A 22500-nucleotide genomic window follows, 5' to 3' on the forward strand; every position below is an offset into this window, starting at 1 on the left:
GCACAGCAGCTAAATGAACACTTAGTGACTAACAATCTCTGTGAACCTTTTCAATCCGGTTTCAGGGCAAATCACTCTACGGAGACAGCCCTCGCAAAAATGACTAATGATCTATTGCTAACCATGGATGTCATCTATGTTGCTGCTTCTTCATCTTAGCGCCGCTTTCCATACCGTTGATCATAATATTTTATTAGAGCGTATCAAAACACGTATTGGTATGTCAGACTTAGCCTTGTCTTGGTTTAACTCTTATCTTACTGACAGGATGCAGTGTGTCTCCCATAACAATGTGACCTCGGACTATGTTAAGGTAACGTGCGGAGTTCCCCAGGGTTCGGTTCTTGGCCCTGCACTCTTTAGTATTTACATGCTGCCGCTGGGTGACATCATACGCAAGTACGGTGTTAGCTTTCACTGTTATGCTGATGACACTCAACTCTACATGCCCCTAAAGCTGACCAACACGCCGGACTGTAGTCAGCTGGAGGCGTGTCTTAATGAAATTAAACAATGGATGTCCGCTAACTTTTTGCAACTCAACGCTAAGAAAACGGAAATGCTGATTATCGGTCCTGCTAGACACCAACATCTATTTAATAATACCACCTTAACATTTGACAACCAAACAATTAAACAAGGAGACTCGGTAAAGAATCTGGGTATTATCTTCCACCCAACTCTCTCGTTTGAGTCACACATTAAGAGTGTTACTAAAACAACTCTCTCGTTTGAGTCACACATTAAGAGTGTTACTAAAACAACTCTCTCGTTTGAGTCACACATTAAGAGTGTTACTAAAACAACTCTCTCGTTTGAGTCACACATTAAGAGTGTTACTAAAACAACTCTCTCGTTTGAGTCACACATTAAGAGTGTTACTAAAACAACTCTCTCGTTTGAGTCACACATTAAGAGTGTTACTAAAACAACTCTCTCGTTTGAGTCACACATTAAGAGTGTTACTAAAACAACTCTCTCGTTTGAGTCACACATTAAGAGTGTTACTAAAACAACTCTCTCGTTTGAGTCACACATTAAGAGTGTTACTAAAACAACTCTCTCGTTTGAGTCACACATTAAGAGTGTTACTAAAACAACTCTCTCCTTTGAGTCACACATTAAGAGTGTTACTAAAACAACTCTCTCCTTTGAGTCACACATTAAGAGTGTTACTAAAACAACTCTCTCCTTTGAGTCACACATTAAGAGTGTTACTAAAACAACTCTCTCGTTTGAGTCACACATTAAGAGTGTTACTAAAACAACTCTCTCGTTTGAGTCACACATTAAGAGTGTTACTAAAACGGCCTTCTTTCATCTCCGTAATATCGCTAAAATTCGTTCCATTTTGTCCACAAGCGACGCTGAGATCATTATTCATGCGTTCGTTACGTCTCGTCTCGATTACTGTAACGTTTTATTTTCGGGCCTCCCTATGTCTAGCATTAAAAGATTACAGTTGGTACAAAATGCGGCTGCTAGACTTTTGACAAAAACAAGAAAGTTTGATCATATTACGCCTATACTGTACATACCTTTATATACATATATATATATACCTATACTGGCTCACTTGCACTGGCTTCCTGTGCACCTAAGATGCGACTTTAAGGTTTTACTACTTACGTATAAAATATTACACGGTTTAGCTCCAGCCTATCTCGCCGATTGTATTGTACCATATGTCCCGGCAAGAAATCTGCGTTCAAAGAACTCCGGCTTATTAGTGATTCCCAGAGCCAAAAAAAAGTCTGCGGGCTATAGAGCGTTTTCTATTCGGGCTCCAGTACTCTGGAATGCCCTCCCGGTAACAGTTAGAGATGCTACCTCAGTAGAAGCATTTAAGTCCCATCTTAAAACTCATTTGTATAATCTAGCCTTTAAATAGACCCCCCATTTTTTAGACCAGTTGATCTGCCGTTTCTTTTCTTCTCTCCTCTTCTCCCCTGTCCCTTGCGAGGGGGAGTTGCATAGGTCCGGTGGCCATGGATGAAGTGCTGGCTGTCCAGAGCCGGGACCCCGGGTGGACCACTAGCCTGTGCATCGGTTGGGGACATCTCTGCGCTGCTGACCCGTCTCCGCTCGGGATGGTTTCCTGTTGGCCCCGCTGTGGACTGGACTCCCGCTGATGTGTTGGATCCACTGTGGACTGGACTTTCACAATGTTATGTCAGACCCACTCGACATCCGTTGCTTTCGGTCTCCCCTAGAGGGGGGGGGGGGGGGGGGGGGGGGGGGGGGGGGGGGGTTACCCACATATGCGGTCCTCTCCAAGGTTTCTCATAGTCATTCACCGACGTCCCACTGGGTGAGTTTTTCCTTGCCCGTATGTGGGCTCTGTACCGAGGATGTCGTTGTGGCTTGTACAGCCCTTTGAGACACTTGTGATTTAGGGCTATATAAATAAACATTGATTGATTGATTGATTGAATAAAAACACAAGTCAAAGATCATCTGTACGACAGAAGCTTTCTGCTAACTATTCAAATGCTAGTCAACGATCATTTATAAGCTAGGAGTGCTCTGCTGGTTACACTTTTTTTACTAGAAAAACATTACTGTAGTCAAAGATCTTCTATATGAAGGGAGCACTTAAATGTTATTTTAGGAATCTGCTGCAAAAACAGCAGTCAAAGATCATTTATATGCCAGGATCACTCTGCTGTATTTAGGAAACTAATACAAAAAAACACTAGTCGAAGATCATCTATATGCCAGGATCACTCTGCTGTATTTAGGAAACTAATACAAAAAAACACTAGTCGAAGATCATCTATATGCCAGGATCGCGCTTCTGTTTTTAGAAAACTAATACAAAAAAATCCCCCAAAAAACACTAGTCAAAGATCATCTATATGCCAGGATTGCTCTGCTGCTTTTAGGAAACTAATGCAAAAAAGAAAAAGAAAACGCTAGTCAAAGATCATCTATATACTAGGTTCACTCTGCTGTTTTTAGGAAACTAATGCAAAAACACTAGTCAAAGATCATCTATATGCCAGGATCACTCTGCTGTATTTAGGAAACTAATACAAAAAAACACTAGTCGAAGATCATCTATATGCCAGGATCGCGCTTCTGTTTTTAGAAAACTAATACAAAAAAATCCCCCAAAAAAACACTAGTCAAAGATCATCTATATGCCAGGATTGCTCTGCTGCTTTTAGGAAACTAATGCAAAAAAGAAAAAGAAAACGCTAGTCAAAGATCATCTATATACTAGGTTCACTCTGCTGTTTTTAGGAAACTAATGCAAAAACACTAGTCAAAGATCATCTATATGCCAGGATTGCGCTTCTGTTTCAGGAAAGTAATGCAAACCCCACCCCCAAAAAACAACACTATAGTCAAAGATCATCTATATGCCAGGATTGCTCTGCTGCTTTTAGGAAACTAATGCAAAAACACTTGTCAAAGATCATCTAAACGACAGGAATGCTGCGCTGTTTTTAGGAATCTGCTGTAAAAGCGCCAATCAAAGATCATCTATATGACAATAACGCTGCGCTAATATTAAGACTCTGCCGCCAAAGTGCCAATCAAAGATCATCTATATGACAATAACGCTGCGCTAATATTAGGACTCTGCTGCCAAAGTGCCAATCAAAGATCATCTATATGACAATAACGCTGCGCTAATATTAGGACTCTGCTGCCAAAGTGCCAATCAAAGATCATCTATATGACAATAACGCTGCGCTAATATTAGGACTCTGCTGCCAAAGTGCCAATCAAAGATCATCTATATGACAATAACGCTGCGCTAATATTAGGACTCTGCTGCCAAAGTGCCAATCAAAGATCATCTATATGACAATAACGCTGCGCTAATATTAGGACTCTGCTGCCAAAGTGCCAATCAAAGATCATCTATATGACAATAACGCTGCGCTAATATTAGGAATGTGCCACAAAAGTGCCAATCAAAGATCATCTATATGACAATAACGCTGCGCTAATATTAGGAATGTGCCGCAAAAGTGCCAATCAAAGATCATCTATATGACAATAACGCTGCGCTAATATTAGGACTCTGCTGCCAAAGCGCCAATCAAAGATCATCTATATGACAATAACGCTGAGCTAATATTAGGAATGTGCCGCAAAAGTGCCAATCAAAGATCATCTATATGACAATAACGCTGCGCTATTAGGACTCTGGTGCCAAAGCGCCAATCAAAGATCATCTATGTGACAATAACGCTGTGCTAATATTAGGAATGTGCCGCAAAAGTGCCAATCAAAGATCATCTATATGACAATAACGCTGAGCTAATATTAGGAATGTGCCGCAAAAGTGCCAATCAAAGATCATCTATATGACAATAACGCTGCGCTATTAGGACTCTGGTGCCAAAGCGCCAATCAAAGATCATCTATGTGACAATAACGCTGTGCTAATATTAGGAATGTGCCGCAAAAGTGCCAATCAAAGATCATCTATATGATAATAACGCTGCGCTATTAGGACTCTGGTGCCAAAGCGCCAATCAAAGATCATCTATATGACAATAACGCTGCGCTAATATTAGGAATGTGCCGCAAAAGTGCCAATCAAACATCATCTATGTGCCAAGATGGCTGTCATAGGAAGGTACATTTTCAAGGACGTCTCCTGAGCAATGACTGTCACGCGCGCAAAGGCGGCTCATCATGTTGCCGCGCTGTCAGCGAGGAAGTGACGTGACGTGAGCAGGTGAAAGCGGAAGTAGTTACCTGCGATGTCCCACAGCTGCAGGCGCACCGTGTCTGCGTCCCACGGCAGCACTTTGAGCGCGAAGTCCACGCCGATGGTGGCGCGGTAGTTGCTGGAGTAGCTGCGGTGCACGTAGCGTCTGATGATGGACGTCTTGCCCACGCCCAGCTCTCCGATCACCAGCACCTTGTACAGGTGTTCCCGCCCAGCCGCCTTCACCTGCGCGCTCATCCTGCACCTGGAACACCGCGCGCACACGCACACGCGCACAGATAACAGTGTGTGTGTGTGTGTGTGTGTGTGTGTGTGTGTGAGGAGACACTGCAAGCACCGCCCCCTCCTCCCGAGTGAGTGTGTGTGTGTGTGAGTGTGTGTGTGTGTGTGTGAGGAGACACTGCAAGCACCGCCCCCTCCTCCCGAGTGTGTGTGTGTGTGTGTGTGTGTGTGTGAGGAGACACTGCAAGCACCGCCCCCTCCTCCCGAGTGTGTGTGTGTGTGTGTGTGTGTGTGAGGAGACACTGCAAGCACCGCCCCCTCCTCCCGAGTGTGTGTGTGTGTGTGTGTGTGTGTGTGTGGAGACACTGCAAGCACCGCCCCCTCCTCCCGAGTGTGTGTGTGTGTGTGTGTGTGTGTGTGTGTGTGTGTGTGTGTGTGTGAGGAGACACTGCAAGCACCGCCCCCTCCTCCCGAGGGCACGCAAACGTGTTGTGACCACGCCCAGCAGCCAGACGAGCAGGGAAGATCGTGTATTTGACAGGAGGATCTCTCCTCTCTTGTCTAAATGCTCCTCAAAGATCGTCTTTATGTGGGAGTCCACGCACATATTTAAATGATGTCATCTCATAATCATGACTTTTTAGCTCATGATTTGTACTTTTTATTGCATATTTTCGACTTTCTTTCTCATCTTTTCGATTTTTTAAACTCATTATGACTTCATATCATCATTTTTTAAACTCATATTATGACTTCATATCATCATTTTTTAACTCATATTATGACTTCATATCATCATTTCCACTTTTTATTGCATATTTTCGACTTTTTATCTTATATATATTTGTCATAACATCATTTCCAACTTTTTATCTCATATTTATTACTTTTCATTAGGGATGTCGATAAATGCATTAAAATGTAATATCGGAAATTATCGGTATCATTTTTTTAATTATCTGTATCGTTTTTTTGTTTTTTTAATTAAATCCCCATAAAAAACACAAGATACACTTACAATTAGTGCACCAAGCCAAAAAACCTCCCTCCCCCATTTACACTCATTCACACAAAAGGGTTGTTTCTTTCTGTTATTAATATTCTGCTTCCTACATTATATATCAATATATATCAATACAGTCTGCAAGGGATACAGTCCATGATTATATATCAATACAGTCTGCAAGGGATACAGTCCATGATTATATATCAATACAGTCTGCAAGGGATAAAGTCCATGATTATATATCAATACAGTCTGCAAGGGATACAGTTATTAATATTAACAATATATATCAATAGTCTGCAAGGGATACAGTTATTAATATTAACAATATATATCAATAGTCTGCAAGGGATACAGTTATTATTATTAACAATATATATCAATACAGTCTGCAAGGGATACAGTTATTATTATTAACAATATATATCAATACAGTCTGCAAGGGATACAGTTATTATTATATATCAATACAGTCTGCAAGGGATACAGTTATTATTATATATCAATATATATCAATACAGTCTGCAAGGGATACAGTTATTAATATTAACAATATATATCAATACAGTCTGCAAGGGATACAGTTATTAATATTAACAATATATAGCAATACAGTCTGCAAGGGATACAGTCCGTAAGCACACATGATTGTGCGTGCTGCTGCTCCACTAATAGTACTAACCTTTAACACTTCATTTGACTCATTTTCATTCATTACTAGTTTCTATGTAACTGTTTTTATATTGTTTTACTTTCTTTTTTATTCAAGAAAATGTTTTTAATTTATTTATCTTATTTTATTATTTTTTTTAAAAAGTACCTTATCTTCACCATACCTGGTTGTCCAAATGAGGCATAACAATGTGTTAATTCCACGACTGTATATATCGGTATCGGTAATTAAAGAGTTGGACAATATCGGAATATCGGATATCGGCAAAAAGCCATTATCGGACATCCCTACTTTTCATATCATAATTTCGACTTTTTATCTGATAATTTCAACGTTTCATCTCATAATTTAAATTTTTTTTTTATCTCACAATTTATTTTTTTTAATCTCATTTCGACTTTATATCTTATAATTTAAATTTTGTATCTAATATTTATGACTTTATATCTAATAATTTCGACTTTTTATTTCACAAATATGACTTTGTATCTCATATTTGTGACTTCATTTCATAATTTCGATGTTATCTCATATTTATGACTTCATTTCATAATTTTGACTTTATATCTTATATTTATTTATTTTCATTTCATCATTTGGACTTTTTATGTAATAATTTGGACTTTTCATCTCATAATTAAATTTTTTTATCTCATAATTCCACTTTATTACCTCACCATTTTATATTATAATTTTGAGTTTTATCTCATATTTATGACTTTCTATCTAATAATTTCTACTTTTTATTTCACAAATATGACCTTTTTATCTCATATTTATGACTTTTTATTTCGTAATTTCAACTTTTTAATATTTTCGACTTTTTATCTCATGACTCTTCATATCATAATTTCGACTTTTTATTTAATGTTTTCGACTTTTTATCTCATATGACTATTCTTATCATAATTTCAACTTTTTAATCAATATTTTCGACTTTTTATCTTATATTTATGACTTTTCATATCATAATTTCCGACCTTTTATCTCATATTTATTACTTCTCATATCATAATTTTTCGACTTTTTATCTCATCATTTCGACATTTCATCTCATAATTAACATTTTTTTAACCTCATTTCGACTTTATATTTTATAATTTCAATATTTTAGCTCATATTTATGACTTTATCTAATAATTTCGACTTTTTATTTCACAAATATTACTTTTTATCTGATATTTATGACTTCATTTCATAATTTCGACTTTTTTATCTCATATTTATGACTTTTCATCTCATAATTTTTTACTTTTTATGTAATAATTTTGACTTTTCATCTCATAATTTCAACTTTTTATCTCATGAGTCCAAATTTTTACCTCACCATTTTATCTTATAATTTTGACTTTTTAGCTCATATTTATGATTTTCTATCTAATAATTTCGACTTTTTATTTCACAAATATGACTTTGTCATATTTATGACTTTTAATTTCATAATTTCGACTTTATATCTCATTATTTCGACTTTTTAACATTTTTGACTTTTTATATCATAATTTCGATTTTTTATCTCATATTTATGACTTTTCATCTCATAATTTCAACTTTTTATCTCATGAATCCAACTTTTTACCTCACCATTTTATCTTATAATTTTGACTTTTTATCTCATATTTATGACTTTCTATATAACAATTTCGACTTTTTATTTTACAAATATGATTTATATCATAATTTCGACTTTTTTTTTAAATCTCAAAGACTTTTTAGCACATAATTCCGATTTTTTAATCTCATATTTATGACATTTTATCTCATATTTTTGACTTTTTTTAAAAAATCTGATATTCATTACTTTTTATCTGATATGCATGACTTTTTATCTCATATTCATGACTTTTTATCTCATAATTATGGCTTTCTATCTAACAATTTCGACTTTTTATTTTACAAGTATGATTTATCTCATAATTTCGACTTTTTTTTTTAAATCTCAAAGATTTTTTAGCTCATAATTCCGATTTTTTTATCTCAGATTTATGACTTTTTATCTCATATTTTTGACTTTTTAAAAAAAAAATCTCATATTCATGACTTTTTATCTGATATTCATGACTTTTTTCAAATCTCATATTTATGACTTGAGCATCAGGGTACAATTTTGTGGGGCAAAGGAGATTTGGTCAATGAATGAAAGGATCACTGTGCGGTCAAAGATGGTGTACGCGACAGGAGCTCTCACTCCCCCCCAGTATTCGGTGCTGGTGCATTGTGGGTGTCATGTGTGGGCGTGGCCATGTGCAAGACTAACAGTTTGAAATGTGAAGGAGTCATGTGGAATAAAAGCTGACCGTCATGTGCTGCTGCCTTATTCCACATGACTCAAATGCAGAAGTCACTCTGCCCTGCATAGGAAAGACACACTTTTAATAGTCGAAATAATCACATATAAAGTCGAAATTATGAAATGAAAAGTCATAAATATGAGATAAAAAGTCATATTTGTGAAATAAAAAGTTGAAATTATTCGATAGAAAGTCATAAATATGAGATAAAAAGTCATAAATACTAGATAAAAAGTCAAAATTATGAGATACAAATTGAAATTATGAGGTGAAAAGTTATAAATATGAGATAAAAAAAAAATCGAAATTATGAGATAAAAGGTCAAACATTTTAAAAAGTCGAAATAATGAGTGTAAAGTCGAAATTATGAAATGAAAAGTCATATTTGTGAAATAAAAAGTCGAAATTATTCGATAGAAAGTCATAAATATGAGCTAAAAAGTCAAAATGATGAGATAAAGTCATATTTATGAAATAAAAAGTCGAAATTATTAGATAAAAAGTCATAAATACTAGATAATAAATCGAAATTATGAGAAACAAGTTGAACTTATGAGGTGAAAAGTCATAAATATGAGATTTATTTTTAAAAATCGAAATTATGAGATAAAAAGTCAAACATTTTAAAAAGTCGAAATAATTAGATATAAAGTCCAAATTATGAAATGAAAAGTCATAAATATGAGATAAAAAGTCATATTTGTGAAATAAAAAGTCGAAATTATTCGATAGAAAGTCATAAATATGAGCTAAAAAAAAATAAAAATTATGAGATAAAAAGTCATAAATACTACATAAAAAGTCGAAATTATGAGATACAAATTGAAACTATGAGGTGAAAAGTTATAAATATGAGATAAAAAAATCAAAATTATGAGATAAAAAGTCAAACATTTTAAAAAGTCAAACAAACACATGCATCCTCCTTGGCTCCGCCCCCTTTCCACACACCATCTGAGGGACCAAACACATGCATCCTCCTTGGCCCCGCCCCCTTTCCACACACCATCTGAGGGACCAAACACATGCATCCTCCTTGGCCCCGCCCCCTTTCCACACACCATCTGAGGGCCCAAACACATGCATCCTCCTTGGCTCCGCCCCCTTTCCACACACCATCTGAGGGACCAAACACATGCATCCTCCTTGGCCCCGCCCCCTTTCCACACACCATCTGAGGGCCCAAACACATGCATCCTCCTTGGCTCCGCCCCCTTTCCACACACCATCTGAGGGCCCAAACACATGCATCCTCCTTGGCTCCGCCCCCTTTCCACACACCATCTGAGGGCCCAAACATGCATCCTCCTTGGCCCCGCCCCCTTTCCACATGCCATGTGATATGTCTTATATGTATCTTTTTAATTATTGTAAAATACATATTTTGTATTATTTATTATTATTCATATATGTAGTATTTATTATATGCATTATTTTTTAACTTTATTGTAAAATGTAATATATTATGTTTTAATATTATATGGATTGTTTCAATGTGTAAGTAATATATTATTTATAATATATATACTTTCTAATTGTGTATTTCTACGAGCGAAACACGCCCCCTGGAGTGCAGGTCACATGACCTGACTGGAGGAAGTGATTGTCCTAAAAGCAGACTGCAAGACTTTTATTTTGAAAGAAGCCCCAAGGGGCCTAGAGATGATCGGCTCCTCGGATCCTGCGGGCGAGCTGCAGGTCGCGGTCGAACAAGGTGACCCTCTTGGCGTGGATAGCGCAGAGGTTGGCGTCGGAGAACAACATGACCAGGAAGGCCTCGGCCGCCTGCGCACAAACGCCCGCTCAGCAAAGTCGCCACACCTCCTGACCTGGGACTTACCTCACCCCCTGACCCCTGACCTGGGACTTACCTCCTGCAGGGCCAGCAGGGCCAACACCTGCCACCTGAAGGACCCTCTGCCGAAAGTCTGGCACACCTCGTGCACCTGGGGAGGGGCGGGGCTTGTTTACACATCAGCTCACAGGACAACGGGGGCGGAGCCTCACCAGGCGGGCAAAGGGCGCCTTCCTCAGGAGAAGGTCGGTGCTCTTCTGGTACTTCCTGATCTCCATCAGGGCCCTGGTACCCGGACGGAACCTTCGCTTCTTCGGAGACGTTCCTGAAAGACGCCTTTTGTTGGACCCGGCAAAGTCAAGACGGCGTCCTGGCGGTGGCGGCGGCTTACCTGGCCTCAGGGGGTGTGGCGTGGAGGCGGGCGTCTGCTGCTGTGGCCGGCGCCGCGGGGCGGGGCCTTTCCTGCGGCTGGAGGAGGAGTCGTCATGACGCATGGCCGGAAGCTGGGGAAGGAAGAAGTCACGTGACCATTTATGGGTGAGGGCCGACATTCGGGCAACTGAGCTACATACGGGTTCTTCGAGCCATAGCAACCAGACTGGCGTTGAAAACAAACCGTCGCCATTACTCTTTAACGGTTAAACCCGTCATTCTGCCTCCAAAATGCCGAAAAACGGTGTTGTTTTTGGTTGTGCTAACCACAACTGGAAACAGGGAAAACAAAGGTTGTATTTTGTTCTGCCAAAGCGCGATAAAAGCCCACAGAGACGAGACAAATGGCTCGCAGCTTTACACCGGGAAAACGAGGACGGTTCTCACTGGAGTCCCCCAAAGTCCCGGGTCGTGTGTTCGGATCACTTCGTTTCTGCTAAATATAAGGAACAAAAATCCACCTTCTTAACCACAGCTTGGCTATACCATCCGTGCTATTGTTGTACTTGTTGAATTTGTACCTTATAACGTTCGACAGCTGAAGTTGTTGTTGTACAAAAATAACATGCGGTGTATACTATATAGTCTATAGCCTAGCTAGCTATTTTCGAAAAGCGGACAACGAGAGGATACCAAAGGCAGCGTTAAAGGCCTACTGAAAGCCACTACTAGCGACCACGCAGTCTGATAGTTTATATATCAATGATGACATCTTAACATTATAACACATGCCAATACGGCCGGGTTAACTTATAAAGTGACATTTGAAATTTGCCGCTAAACTTCCGGTTCGAAACGCCTCTGAGGATGACGTATGCGCGTGACGTAGACCGGCGAACACGGGTATGCCTTCCACATTGAAGCCAATACGAAAAAGCTCTGTTTTCATTTCATAATTCCACAGTATTCTGGACATCTGTGTTCGTGAATCTGTTGCTATCATGTTCATTGCATTATGGAGAAGGAAGCTGAGCAAGCAAAGAAGAAAGTTGTCGGTGCGAAATGGACGTATTTTTCGAACGTAGTCAGCAACAACAGTACACAGCCGGCGCTTCTTTGTTTACATTCCCGAAAGATGCAGTCAAGATGGAAGAACTCGGATAACAGAGACTCTAACCAGGAGGACTTTTGACTTCGATACACAGACGCCTGTAGAGAACTGGGACAACACAGACTCTTACCAGAATTACTTTGATTTGGATGACAAAGACGCAGACGTGCTACTGTGAGTATGCAGCTTTGGCTTCTAAACATTTGATCGCTTGACCGTATGTGCGCAACTTTTTTTTGCGTATGTACGTAACTTTTTAAAAAATATATAAGCTTTATGAACCTTGGGTTAGGTGAACGGTCTTTTGGGCTGAGTGATTGTGTGTGTTGATCAGGTGTTTGAATTGTATTGGCGTGTTCTATGGAGCTAGGAGCTAGCATAGGAGCTAGGAGCTGGCATAACACGTACCGTACCGTACGTGCGCGTCACGTACGTAACTTTTTAAAAATATATAGGCTTTATGAACCTTGGGTTAGGTGAACGGTCTTTTGGGCTGAGTGATTGTGTGTGTTGATCAGGTGTTTGAATTGTATTGGCGTGTTCTATGGAGCTAGGAGCTAGCATAGGAGCTAGCATAACACGTACCGTACCGTACGTGCGCGTCACGTACGTAACTTTTTAAAAATATATAAGCTTTATGAACCTTGGGTTAGGTGAACGGTCTTTTGGGCTGAGTGATTGTGTGTGTTGATCAGGTGTTTGAATTGTATTGGCGTGTTCTATGGAGCTAGGAGCTAGCATAGGAGCTAGGAGCTAGCATAACAAACACGCAGGTGTTTTTATGCAGGATTAATTTGTGGCATATTAAATATAAGCCTGGTTGTGTTGTGGCTAATAGAGTATATATATGTCTTGTGTTTATTTACTGTTGTAGTCATTCCCAGCTGAATATCAGGTCACCCCCGGCTCTCACAGCATCTTCCCTATCTGAATAGCTTCAACTCCCCACTAGTCCTTCACTTGCACTTTACTCATCCACAAATCTTTCATCCTCGCTCAAATTAATGGGGAAATTGTCGCTTTCTCGGTCCGAATCTCTCTCACTTCATGCGGCCATCATTGTAAACAATAGGGAACATTGCGTATATGTTCAACTGACTACGTCACGCTACTTCCGGTAGGGGCAAGCCTTTTTTTTATCAGATACCAAAAGTTGCAATCTTTATCGTCGTTGTTCTATACTAAATCCTTTCAGAAAAAATATGGCAATATCGCGAAATGATCAAGTATGACACATAGAATAGATCTGCTATCCCCGTTTAAATAAAAAAAATTCATTTCAGTAGGCCTTTAAGATGGACACCACCGGGAAAACGTAAGCCAGGGCGGCCAAAGAACACCTGGCGAAGAACAGTTGTACTTGAACAATACATGTAGCCCTCAAATCTCTCAATATTTTATACACTAACACTTGATCTTGTTGTTGATAACTTCCGTGTCTCTTTCTTAGTAGCGCGCAGGCTAAGCTAACTAGCAAGCTAAGCTAAGCCTGAGAAGCTTTAAAGTTCACTGAGACGAGTCTGACGCAAATAATACATTTTCGTTTTTTTCACACGATATGTGAATAAGTAAAAATGCGTAAATGAAGGATTTAACGCCGACCTCCAAGCCACAACGCTCGTTAAATGCTTTTTCTGTCAATGCTGTGTTCGCTGTGAGCTGCTTTCTTTTCAACCAATTCCCGGTTGCTAGGGGATTGGTAGGCGGAAGTGACGTAGGGCCGCCCTCACCCATAGGGATGTTACCATTTAGTGGTCAATTGCACTGTGCTATCTACTAATAAAAGTTTCAATCAATCAAAGTAAATCGGTACTTTCCTTCTCCCAAGAAATCCGCCATCTTTGCTGGCGTTTGTAAACAAAAGTACGTCGACAACCTGTGACGTCACTGCCTGGCTCCGCGCTGTTTAGTCATTTCTCCTACTTCCGCCTCGCTCCCGTCGACTACAAGACTGCGGCGAATGTGCGCCGAGCCGCTAAACGAAGTCGCTTCTCTAGTAAATGTGCGCGAAATAGGAAAGGAGGGAAAATGAGTTTACCAGGTAAAAAGAGCCGCGCGGCCGAGGCGAGGAAAAGGGCAGCAGCAGATTCAAACTAACCTCTGCGCGCTCAGCCAATCAGCGTCACCGCGCATCAGCCAATCAGTGGCAGCCGGTGGGCGGGACCAAGAATTCCTAGGCGCTTGAAAAGGTTACCGGGATCGTCCGAAGGGGCGGGAAAGCGCAGGAGAACAAGTCTTGTAGATTAAAAGTTAAAAATATCAAACCCAATAAAGACGTAAATGAGTGTGAATATTGCATGTTGCCATGGTTACCTTCACAAATAGTAAATAGTAAAGCATTTTGACCTTGTTACCAAAACTGCCCAACTATTACGGTTTATTTGGATCTTATTTTGAAAAATGACACACAAAAAAAAGTCTTTTCACAAATATTTAATTTTGGACGGTCACGTGACATGAATGTGTTTTATTGTGAAATACAGGATTTAACGCCAGTTATTTCCATTGAAATGACAACTTCCGGTTGTGTCAGAATATAAAAAACGCGTTTGGTCATACTAATGTTTTTTTGTCGACATAAAATAAACGTCAACATGTTTTTTTTTAAAGATCCATGAATTCCTTTTTCAGATGAAACACGTTCTGTTATTCAACTTTAGTTGGGTGTATTTCAAAATAAAATTCAAATAAACCCATCGGGTTTTGTTTCAATTGCACTGACCGAATCAAACGTTGAATTTGTTATTTATTTCAAACACCACGTACAACATTTGACATCCAGATGAACACAACACAACATTACTGATGTAATAAAAACAAGTTTAAAAAAAAAAAAACCCAAAGGAATGTGTCCGCAAAGGAGCAGGAAGAAGCGAAATCTCATGACTGTTGACCATCTTCGTAGTCCCACACATAAATGTACATGATTTATTATCAATATTTTATCATTAAAGTAGAGTTACTATGTGTTAAGTAAAGTTACTGCTTCTATGTAACGGTGTAGTTGCAAAATCCCACAAGCAGCACTCCCGTGAACGCATCAGCAGTACCTGCCAGGTGGGCGGCTCCAATTAGCAGTGCTACAAAAAGGTGTGCACCTTCTGTTCCATGTATGTGTGTGTGTGTATATATATATATATACATATATATATATTATTTATATATATTATATATATAATAGATTTATATACACATATATAAATAGGTATATTATACATACATATATATATACACTATTGAACGGTAGTGTACATACTGTGTATATGTACATAAACACAGTATATATAGACAGTACATGTATAGTATACATATATAAATACAGTATATATATCATTTGCAGTTGATGTTATAGTGATTGACATATTTTGGTGTGTTTGTGTCTGCGGGTGGAGGCGGGACATGTCACGTGGCAGAAAATGATGGGTCTTAAATGTTATTTGCGTCTTTTGGTAACCAAGCAACAGCATTGTTGACATCCTGGCGGAGGTCATGTGACCAGTGGGAGATAAAAAAATATTTACACCGTGTTTTTACAAGCATTAAATTAGAGTAGAAAAGACTGGTTGCCATGGCGACGCCTCTTCAGACACCCTCTGATTGGCTGATGAGATACTTGTCCTGGCGCCTGCGGGCTGAGGGCGGCGGCTGCTGACGTCCACGCAGGACGGTGTGGTTGCCGTGGTGATGGTTGGCGTGTGGCGGGTCCTGTGGGAGCGGGTCACGCAGCGACGGCGGCACGGCCGAGGACTTGATGTGGACCGTGCGGGTGTCCATGACCTCGCAGTCCACCTGCATCATCATCTCGTAGCCGCGGGAGGCGTTGTAGACGCTCTCTGCCGGGCGACACACACAACCTCCGTCACACACCCAGCGGCGCCAAGCTCGGGCTGGCAGTACTCACCCTTCACCGACATGGCGGGCATGACCAGCGACATCTTGGGCCGACGCGTCTTGTTGTGGCTGATGGCGGGAAGCAGCAGGTGGTCCTGAGGGCACAAACACGCTCAGACACCCGACGCTAAAAGACACCCGCCTCTAAAAGACATCCACCACTAAGACACCCGCCCCTAAAAGACACCCACCACTAAGACACCCGCCCCTAAAAGACATCCACCACTAAGACACCCACCCCTAAAAGACATCCACCACTAAGACACCCACCCCTAAAAGACATCCACCACTAAGACACCCACCCCTAAAAGACATCCACCACTAAGACACCCACCCCTAAAAGACATCCACCACTAAGACACCCACCCCTAAAAGACATCCACCACTAAGACACCCACCCCTAAAAGACATCCACCACTAAGACACCCGCCTCTAAAAGACATCCACCACTAAGACACCCGCCCCTAAAAGACATCCACCACTAAGACACCCACCCCTAAAAGACATCCACCACTAAGACACCCGCCCCTAAAAGACATCCACCACTAAGACACCCACCCCTAAAAGACATCCACCACTAAGACACCCGCCCCTAAAAGACATCCACCACTAAGACACCCGCCCCTAAAAGACATCCACCACTAAGACACCCACCCCTAAAAGACATCCACCACTAAGACACCCGCCTCTAAAAGACATCCACCACTAAGACACCCACCCCTAAAAGACATCCACCACTAAGACACCCACCCCTAAAAGACATCCACCACTAAGACACCCGCCCCTAAAAGACATCCACCACTAAGACACCCGCCCCTAAAAGACATCCACCACTAAGACACCCACCCCTAAAAGACATCCACCACTAAGACACCCGCCCCTAAAAGACATCCACCACTAAGACACCCACCCCTAAAAGACATCCACCACTAAGACACCCGCCTCTAAAAGACATCCACCACTAAGACACCCACCCTTAAAAGACATCCACCACTAAGACACCCACCCTTAAAAGACATCCACCACTAAGACACCCACCCCTAAAAGACATCCACCACTAAGACACCCGCCTCTAAAAGACATCCACCACTAAGACACCCGCCCCTAAAAGACATCCACCACTAAGACACCCGCCCCTAAAAGACATCCACCACTAAGACACCCACCCCTAAAAGACATCCACCACTAAGACACCCGCCTCTAAAAGACATCCACCACTAAGACACCCACCCCTAAAAGACATCCACCACTAAGACACCCGCCCCTAAAAGACATCCACCACTAAGACACCCACCCCTAAAAGACATCCACCACTAAGACACCCGCCCCTAAAAGACATCCACCACTAAGACACCCACCCTTAAAAGACATCCACCACTAAGACACCCACCCCTAAAAGACATCCACCACTAAGACACCCGCCCCTAAAAGACATCCACCACTAAGACACCCGCCCCTAAAAGACATCCACCACTAAGACACCCACCCCTAAAAGACATCCACCACTAAGACACCCGCCCCTAAAAGAGATCCACCACTAAGACACCCACCCCTAAAAGACACCCACCACTAAGACACCCACCCCTAAAAGACACCCACCACTAAGACACCCGCCCCTAAAAGACATCCACCACTAAGACACCCACCCCTAAAAGACATCCACCACTAAGACACCAGCCCCTAAAAGACATCCACCACTAAGACACCCACCCCTAAAAGACATCCACCACTAAGACACCTGCCCCTAAAAGACACCCACCACTAAGACACCTGCCCCTAAAAGACATCCACCACTAAGACACCCGCCTCTAAAAGACATCCACCACTAAGACACCTGCCCCTAAAAGACACCCACCACTAAGACACCCACCCCTAAAAGACATCCACCACTAAGACACCCACCCCTAAAAGACACCCACCACTAAGACACCTGCCCCTAAAAGACATCCACCACTAAGACACCCGCCTCTAAAAGACATCCACCACTAAGACACCTGCCCCTAAAAGACATCCACCACTAAGACACCCGCCCCTAAAAGACATCCACCACTAAGACACCCACCCCTAAAAGACATCCACCACTAAGACACCCACCCCTAAAAGACATCCACCACTAAGACACCTGCCCCTAAAAGACATCCACCACTAAGACACCTGCCCCTAAAAGACATCCACCACTAAGACACCTGCCCCTAAAAGACATCCACCACTAAGACACCTGCCCCTAAAAGACATCCACCACTAAGACACCTGCCCCTAAAAGACATCCACCACTAAGACACCTGCCCCTAAAAGACACCCACCACTAAGACACCTGCCCCTAAAAGACATCCACCACTAAGACACCCGCCTCTAAAAGACATCCACCACTAAGACACCTGCCCCTAAAAGACACCCACCACTAAGACACCCACCCCTAAAAGACATCCACCACTAAGACACCCACCCCTAAAAGACACCCACCACTAAGACACCTGCCCCTAAAAGACATCCACCACTAAGACACCCGCCTCTAAAAGACATCCACCACTAAGACACCTGCCCCTAAAAGACATCCACCACTAAGACACCCGCCCCTAAAAGACATCCACCACTAAGACACCCACCCCTAAAAGACATCCACCACTAAGACACCCACCCCTAAAAGACATCCACCACTAAGACACCTGCCCCTAAAAGACATCCACCACTAAGACACCTGCCCCTAAAAGACATCCACCACTAAGACACCTGCCCCTAAAAGACATCCACCACTAAGACACCTGCCCCTAAAAGACATCCACCACTAAGACACCTGCCCCTAAAAGACATCCACCACTAAGACACCTGCCCCTAAAAGACATCCACCACTAAGACACCTGCCCCTAAAAGACATCCACCACTAAGACACCTGCCCCTAAAAGACATCCACCACTAAGACACCTGCCCCTAAAAGACATCCACCACTAAGACACCCGCCCCTAAAAGACATCCACCACTAAGACACCCGCCCCTAAAAGACATCCACCACTAAGACACCCACCCCTAAAAGACATCCACCACTAAGACACCCACCCCTAAAAGACATCCACCACTAAGACACCTGCCCCTAAAAGACATCCACCACTAAGACACCTGCCCCTAAAAGACATCCACCACTAAGACACCCGCCCCTAAAAGACATCCACCACTAAGACACCTGCCCCTAAAAGACATCCACCACTAAGACACCTGCCCCTAAAAGACACCCACCACTAAGACACCTGCCCCTAAAAGACATCCACCACTAAGACACCTGCCCCTAAAAGACATCCACCACTAAGACACCTGCCCCTAAAAGACATCCACCACTAAGACACCCACCCCTAAAAGACATCCACCACTAAGACACCTGCCCCTAAAAGACATCCACCACTAAGACACCTGCCCCTAAAAGACATCCACCACTAAGACACCTGCCCCTAAAAGACATCCACCACTAAGACACCCGCCTCTAAAAGACATCCACCACTAAGACACCTGCCCCTAAAAGACACCCACCACTAAGACACCCACCCCTAAAAGACATCCACCACTAAGACACCCACCCCTAAAAGACACCCACCACTAAGACACCTGCCCCTAAAAGACATCCACCACTAAGACACCCGCCTCTAAAAGACATCCACCACTAAGACACCTGCCCCTAAAAGACATCCACCACTAAGACACCCGCCCCTAAAAGACATCCACCACTAAGACACCCACCCCTAAAAGACATCCACCACTAAGACACCCACCCCTAAAAGACATCCACCACTAAGACACCTGCCCCTAAAAGACATCCACCACTAAGACACCTGCCCCTAAAAGACATCCACCACTAAGACACCTGCCCCTAAAAGACATCCACCACTAAGACACCTGCCCCTAAAAGACATCCACCACTAAGACACCTGCCCCTAAAAGACATCCACCACTAAGACACCTGCCCCTAAAAGACATCCACCACTAAGACACCTGCCCCTAAAAGACATCCACCACTAAGACACCTGCCCCTAAAAGACATCCACCACTAAGACACCTGCCCCTAAAAGACATCCACCACTAAGACACCCGCCCCTAAAAGACATCCACCACTAAGACACCCGCCCCTAAAAGACATCCACCACTAAGACACCCACCCCTAAAAGACATCCACCACTAAGACACCCACCCCTAAAAGACATCCACCACTAAGACACCTGCCCCTAAAAGACATCCACCACTAAGACACCTGCCCCTAAAAGACATCCACCACTAAGACACCTGCCCCTAAAAGACATCCACCACTAAGACACCTGCCCCTAAAAGACATCCACCACTAAGACACCTGCCCCTAAAAGACACCCACCACTAATTTCCCAACTCATATGGAAACGGGGTTAGTACTTGTGGACATGTAGAGTACTTCTAGTGTACTACTTTGACAGTCAAGTAGTAGTAGTGAAGGTGACTAACCCGTCTAGTGTACTACTTTGACAGTCAAGTAGTAGTAGTGAAGATGACTAACCCGTCTAGTGTACTACTTTGACAGTCAAGTAGTAGTAGTGAAGATGACTAACCCGTCTAGTGTACTACTTTGACAGTCAAGTAGTAGTAGTGAAGGTGACTAACCCGTCTAGTGTACTACTTTGACAGTCAAGTAGTAGTAGTGAAGATGACTAACCCGTCTAGTGTACTACTTTGACAGTCAAGTAGTAGTAGTGAAGATGACTAACCCGTCTAGTGTACTACTTTGACAGTCAAGTAGTAGTAGTGAAGATGACTAACCCGTCTAGTGTACTACTTTGACAGTCAAGTAGTAGTAGTGAAGATGACTAACCCGTCTAGTGTACTACTTTGACAGTCAAGTAGTAGTAGTGAAGGTGACTAACCCGTCTAGTGTACTACTTTGACAGTCAAGTAGTAGTAGTGAAGATGACTAACCCGTCTAGTGTACTACTTTGACAGTCAAGTAGTAGTAGTGAAGGTGACTAACCCGTCTAGTGTACTACTTTGACAGTCAAGTAGTAGTAGTAGTGAAGATGACTAACCCGTCTAGTGTACTACTTTGACAGTCAAGTAGTAGTAGTGAAGATGACTAACCCGTCTAGTGTACTACTTTGACAGTCAAGTAGTAGTAGTGAAGGTGACTAACCCGTCTAGTGTACTACTTTGACAGTCAAGTAGTAGTAGTGAAGATGACTAACCCGTCTAGTGTACTACTTTGACAGTCAAGTAGTAGTAGTGAAGATGACTAACCCGTCTAGTGTACTACTTTGACAGTCAAGTAGTAGTAGTGAAGATGACTAACCCGTCTAGTGTACTACTTTGACAGTCAAGTAGTAGTAGTGAAGATGACTAACCCGTCTAGTGTACTACTTTGACAGTCAAGTAGTAGTAGTGAAGGTGACTAACCCGTCTAGTGTACTACTTTGGCAGTCAAGTAGTAGTAGTGAAGATGACTAACCCGTCTAGTGTACTACTTTGACAGTCAAGTAGTAGTAGTGAAGATGACTAACCCGTCTAGTGTACTACTTTGACAGTCAAGTAGTAGTAGTGAAGATGACTAACCCGTCTAGTGTACTACTTTGACAGTCAAGTAGTAGTAGTGAAGGTGACTAACCCGTCTAGTGTACTACTTTGACAGTCAAGTAGTAGTAGTGAAGATGACTAACCCGTCTAGTGTACTACTTTGACAGTCAAGTAGTAGTAGTGAAGATGACTAACCCGTCTAGTGTACTACTTTGACAGTCAAGTAGTAGTAGTGAAGGTGACTAACCCGTCTAGTGTACTACTTTGACAGTCAAGTAGTAGTAGTGAAGATGACTAACCCGTCTAGTGTACTACTTTGACAGTCAAGTAGTAGTAGTGAAGATGACTAACCCGTCTAGTGTACTACTTTGACAGTCAAGTAGTAGTAGTGAAGGTGACTAACCCGTCTAGTGTACTACTTTGACAGTCAAGTAGTAGTAGTGAAGATGACTAACCCGTCTAGTGTACTACTTTGACAGTAAAGTAGTAGTAGTGAAGATGACTAACCCGTCTAGTGTACTACTTTGACAGTCAAGTAGTAGTAGTGAAGGTGACTAACCCGTCTAGTGTACTACTTTGACAGTCAAGTAGTAGTAGTGAAGGTGACTAACCCGTCTAGTGTACTACTTTGACAGTCAAGTAGTAGTAGTGAAGATGACTAACCCGTCTAGTGTACTACTTTGACAGTCAAGTAGTAGTAGTGAAGATGACTAACCCGTCTAGTGTACTACTTTGACAGTCAAGTAGTAGTAGTGAAGATGACTAACCCGTCTAGTGTACTACTTTGACAGTCAAGTAGTAGTAGTGAAGATGACTAACCCGTCTGAAGGACACCACATAGAAAGTGTCCTCACGACGCTCAATGGCATCCAGGAAGTGGCTGTAGGTAACCTCCGGCCCAGGAACTACCTGCAGCTGACTGCACAGCACA

At 42.0% G+C, this 22500-nt stretch overlaps 3 protein-coding genes across 12 annotated transcripts in view; all 3 read right to left on the bottom strand.

Moving 5' to 3' along the window:
- Nucleotides 1-4971, bottom strand: part of LOC133649909 (ras-related protein Rab-38-like) — a 9727-nt gene extending 4756 nt beyond the window's left edge. Inside the window, exon 1 of the mRNA XM_062046608.1 lies at nt 4720-4971. Coding sequence (XP_061902592.1) covers nt 4720-4930 — 211 coding nt within the window. The 5' untranslated portion in view covers nt 4931-4971. The remainder of the gene's footprint in view (nt 1-4719) is intronic.
- A 5530-nt stretch (nt 4972-10501) lies between these two features.
- On the bottom strand, nt 10502-14361 carry LOC133649910 (histone H3-like centromeric protein A). 9 transcript variants are annotated; one of them, XM_062046618.1, is made up of 5 exons: nt 14263-14348; nt 11073-11184; nt 10894-11006; nt 10758-10832; nt 10502-10671 (listed from the first exon to the last, which is right to left on the bottom strand). In XM_062046618.1, the coding sequence occupies exons 2-5, from the start codon at nt 11173-11175 to the stop codon at nt 10543-10545; spliced, it is 420 nt and encodes a 139-aa protein (XP_061902602.1). In that variant the 5' UTR covers nt 11176-11184; nt 14263-14348; the 3' UTR covers nt 10502-10542. The 9 variants fall into 9 exon arrangements, with proteins under 9 accessions (XP_061902602.1, XP_061902600.1, XP_061902599.1 ...); XM_062046616.1 differs by having other exon boundaries at nt 14203-14300; XM_062046615.1 differs by lacking the exon at nt 14263-14348 and adding an exon at nt 13895-13927.
- Nucleotides 14362-14892: 531 nt separating this feature from the next.
- The window catches only part of LOC133649911 (cyclic AMP-dependent transcription factor ATF-6 beta-like), a 20694-nt gene continuing 13086 nt past the window's right edge, over nt 14893-22500 (bottom strand). For both annotated transcript variants that reach the window (XM_062046620.1, XM_062046619.1), the window contains 3 exons: nt 22389-22488; nt 16066-16150; nt 14893-15997 (listed from right to left, as the gene is read on the bottom strand). In XM_062046620.1, the coding sequence (XP_061902604.1) occupies nt 15747-15997; nt 16066-16150; nt 22389-22488 (436 nt within the window). In that variant the 3' untranslated portion in view covers nt 14893-15746. The remainder of the gene's footprint in view (nt 15998-16065; nt 16151-22388; nt 22489-22500) is intronic.

This window comes from Entelurus aequoreus, linkage group LG05, assembly GCF_033978785.1.
Source record: "Entelurus aequoreus isolate RoL-2023_Sb linkage group LG05, RoL_Eaeq_v1.1, whole genome shotgun sequence".
In the NCBI taxonomy this organism is placed as follows: Eukaryota; Metazoa; Chordata; class Actinopteri; order Syngnathiformes; family Syngnathidae; genus Entelurus; species Entelurus aequoreus.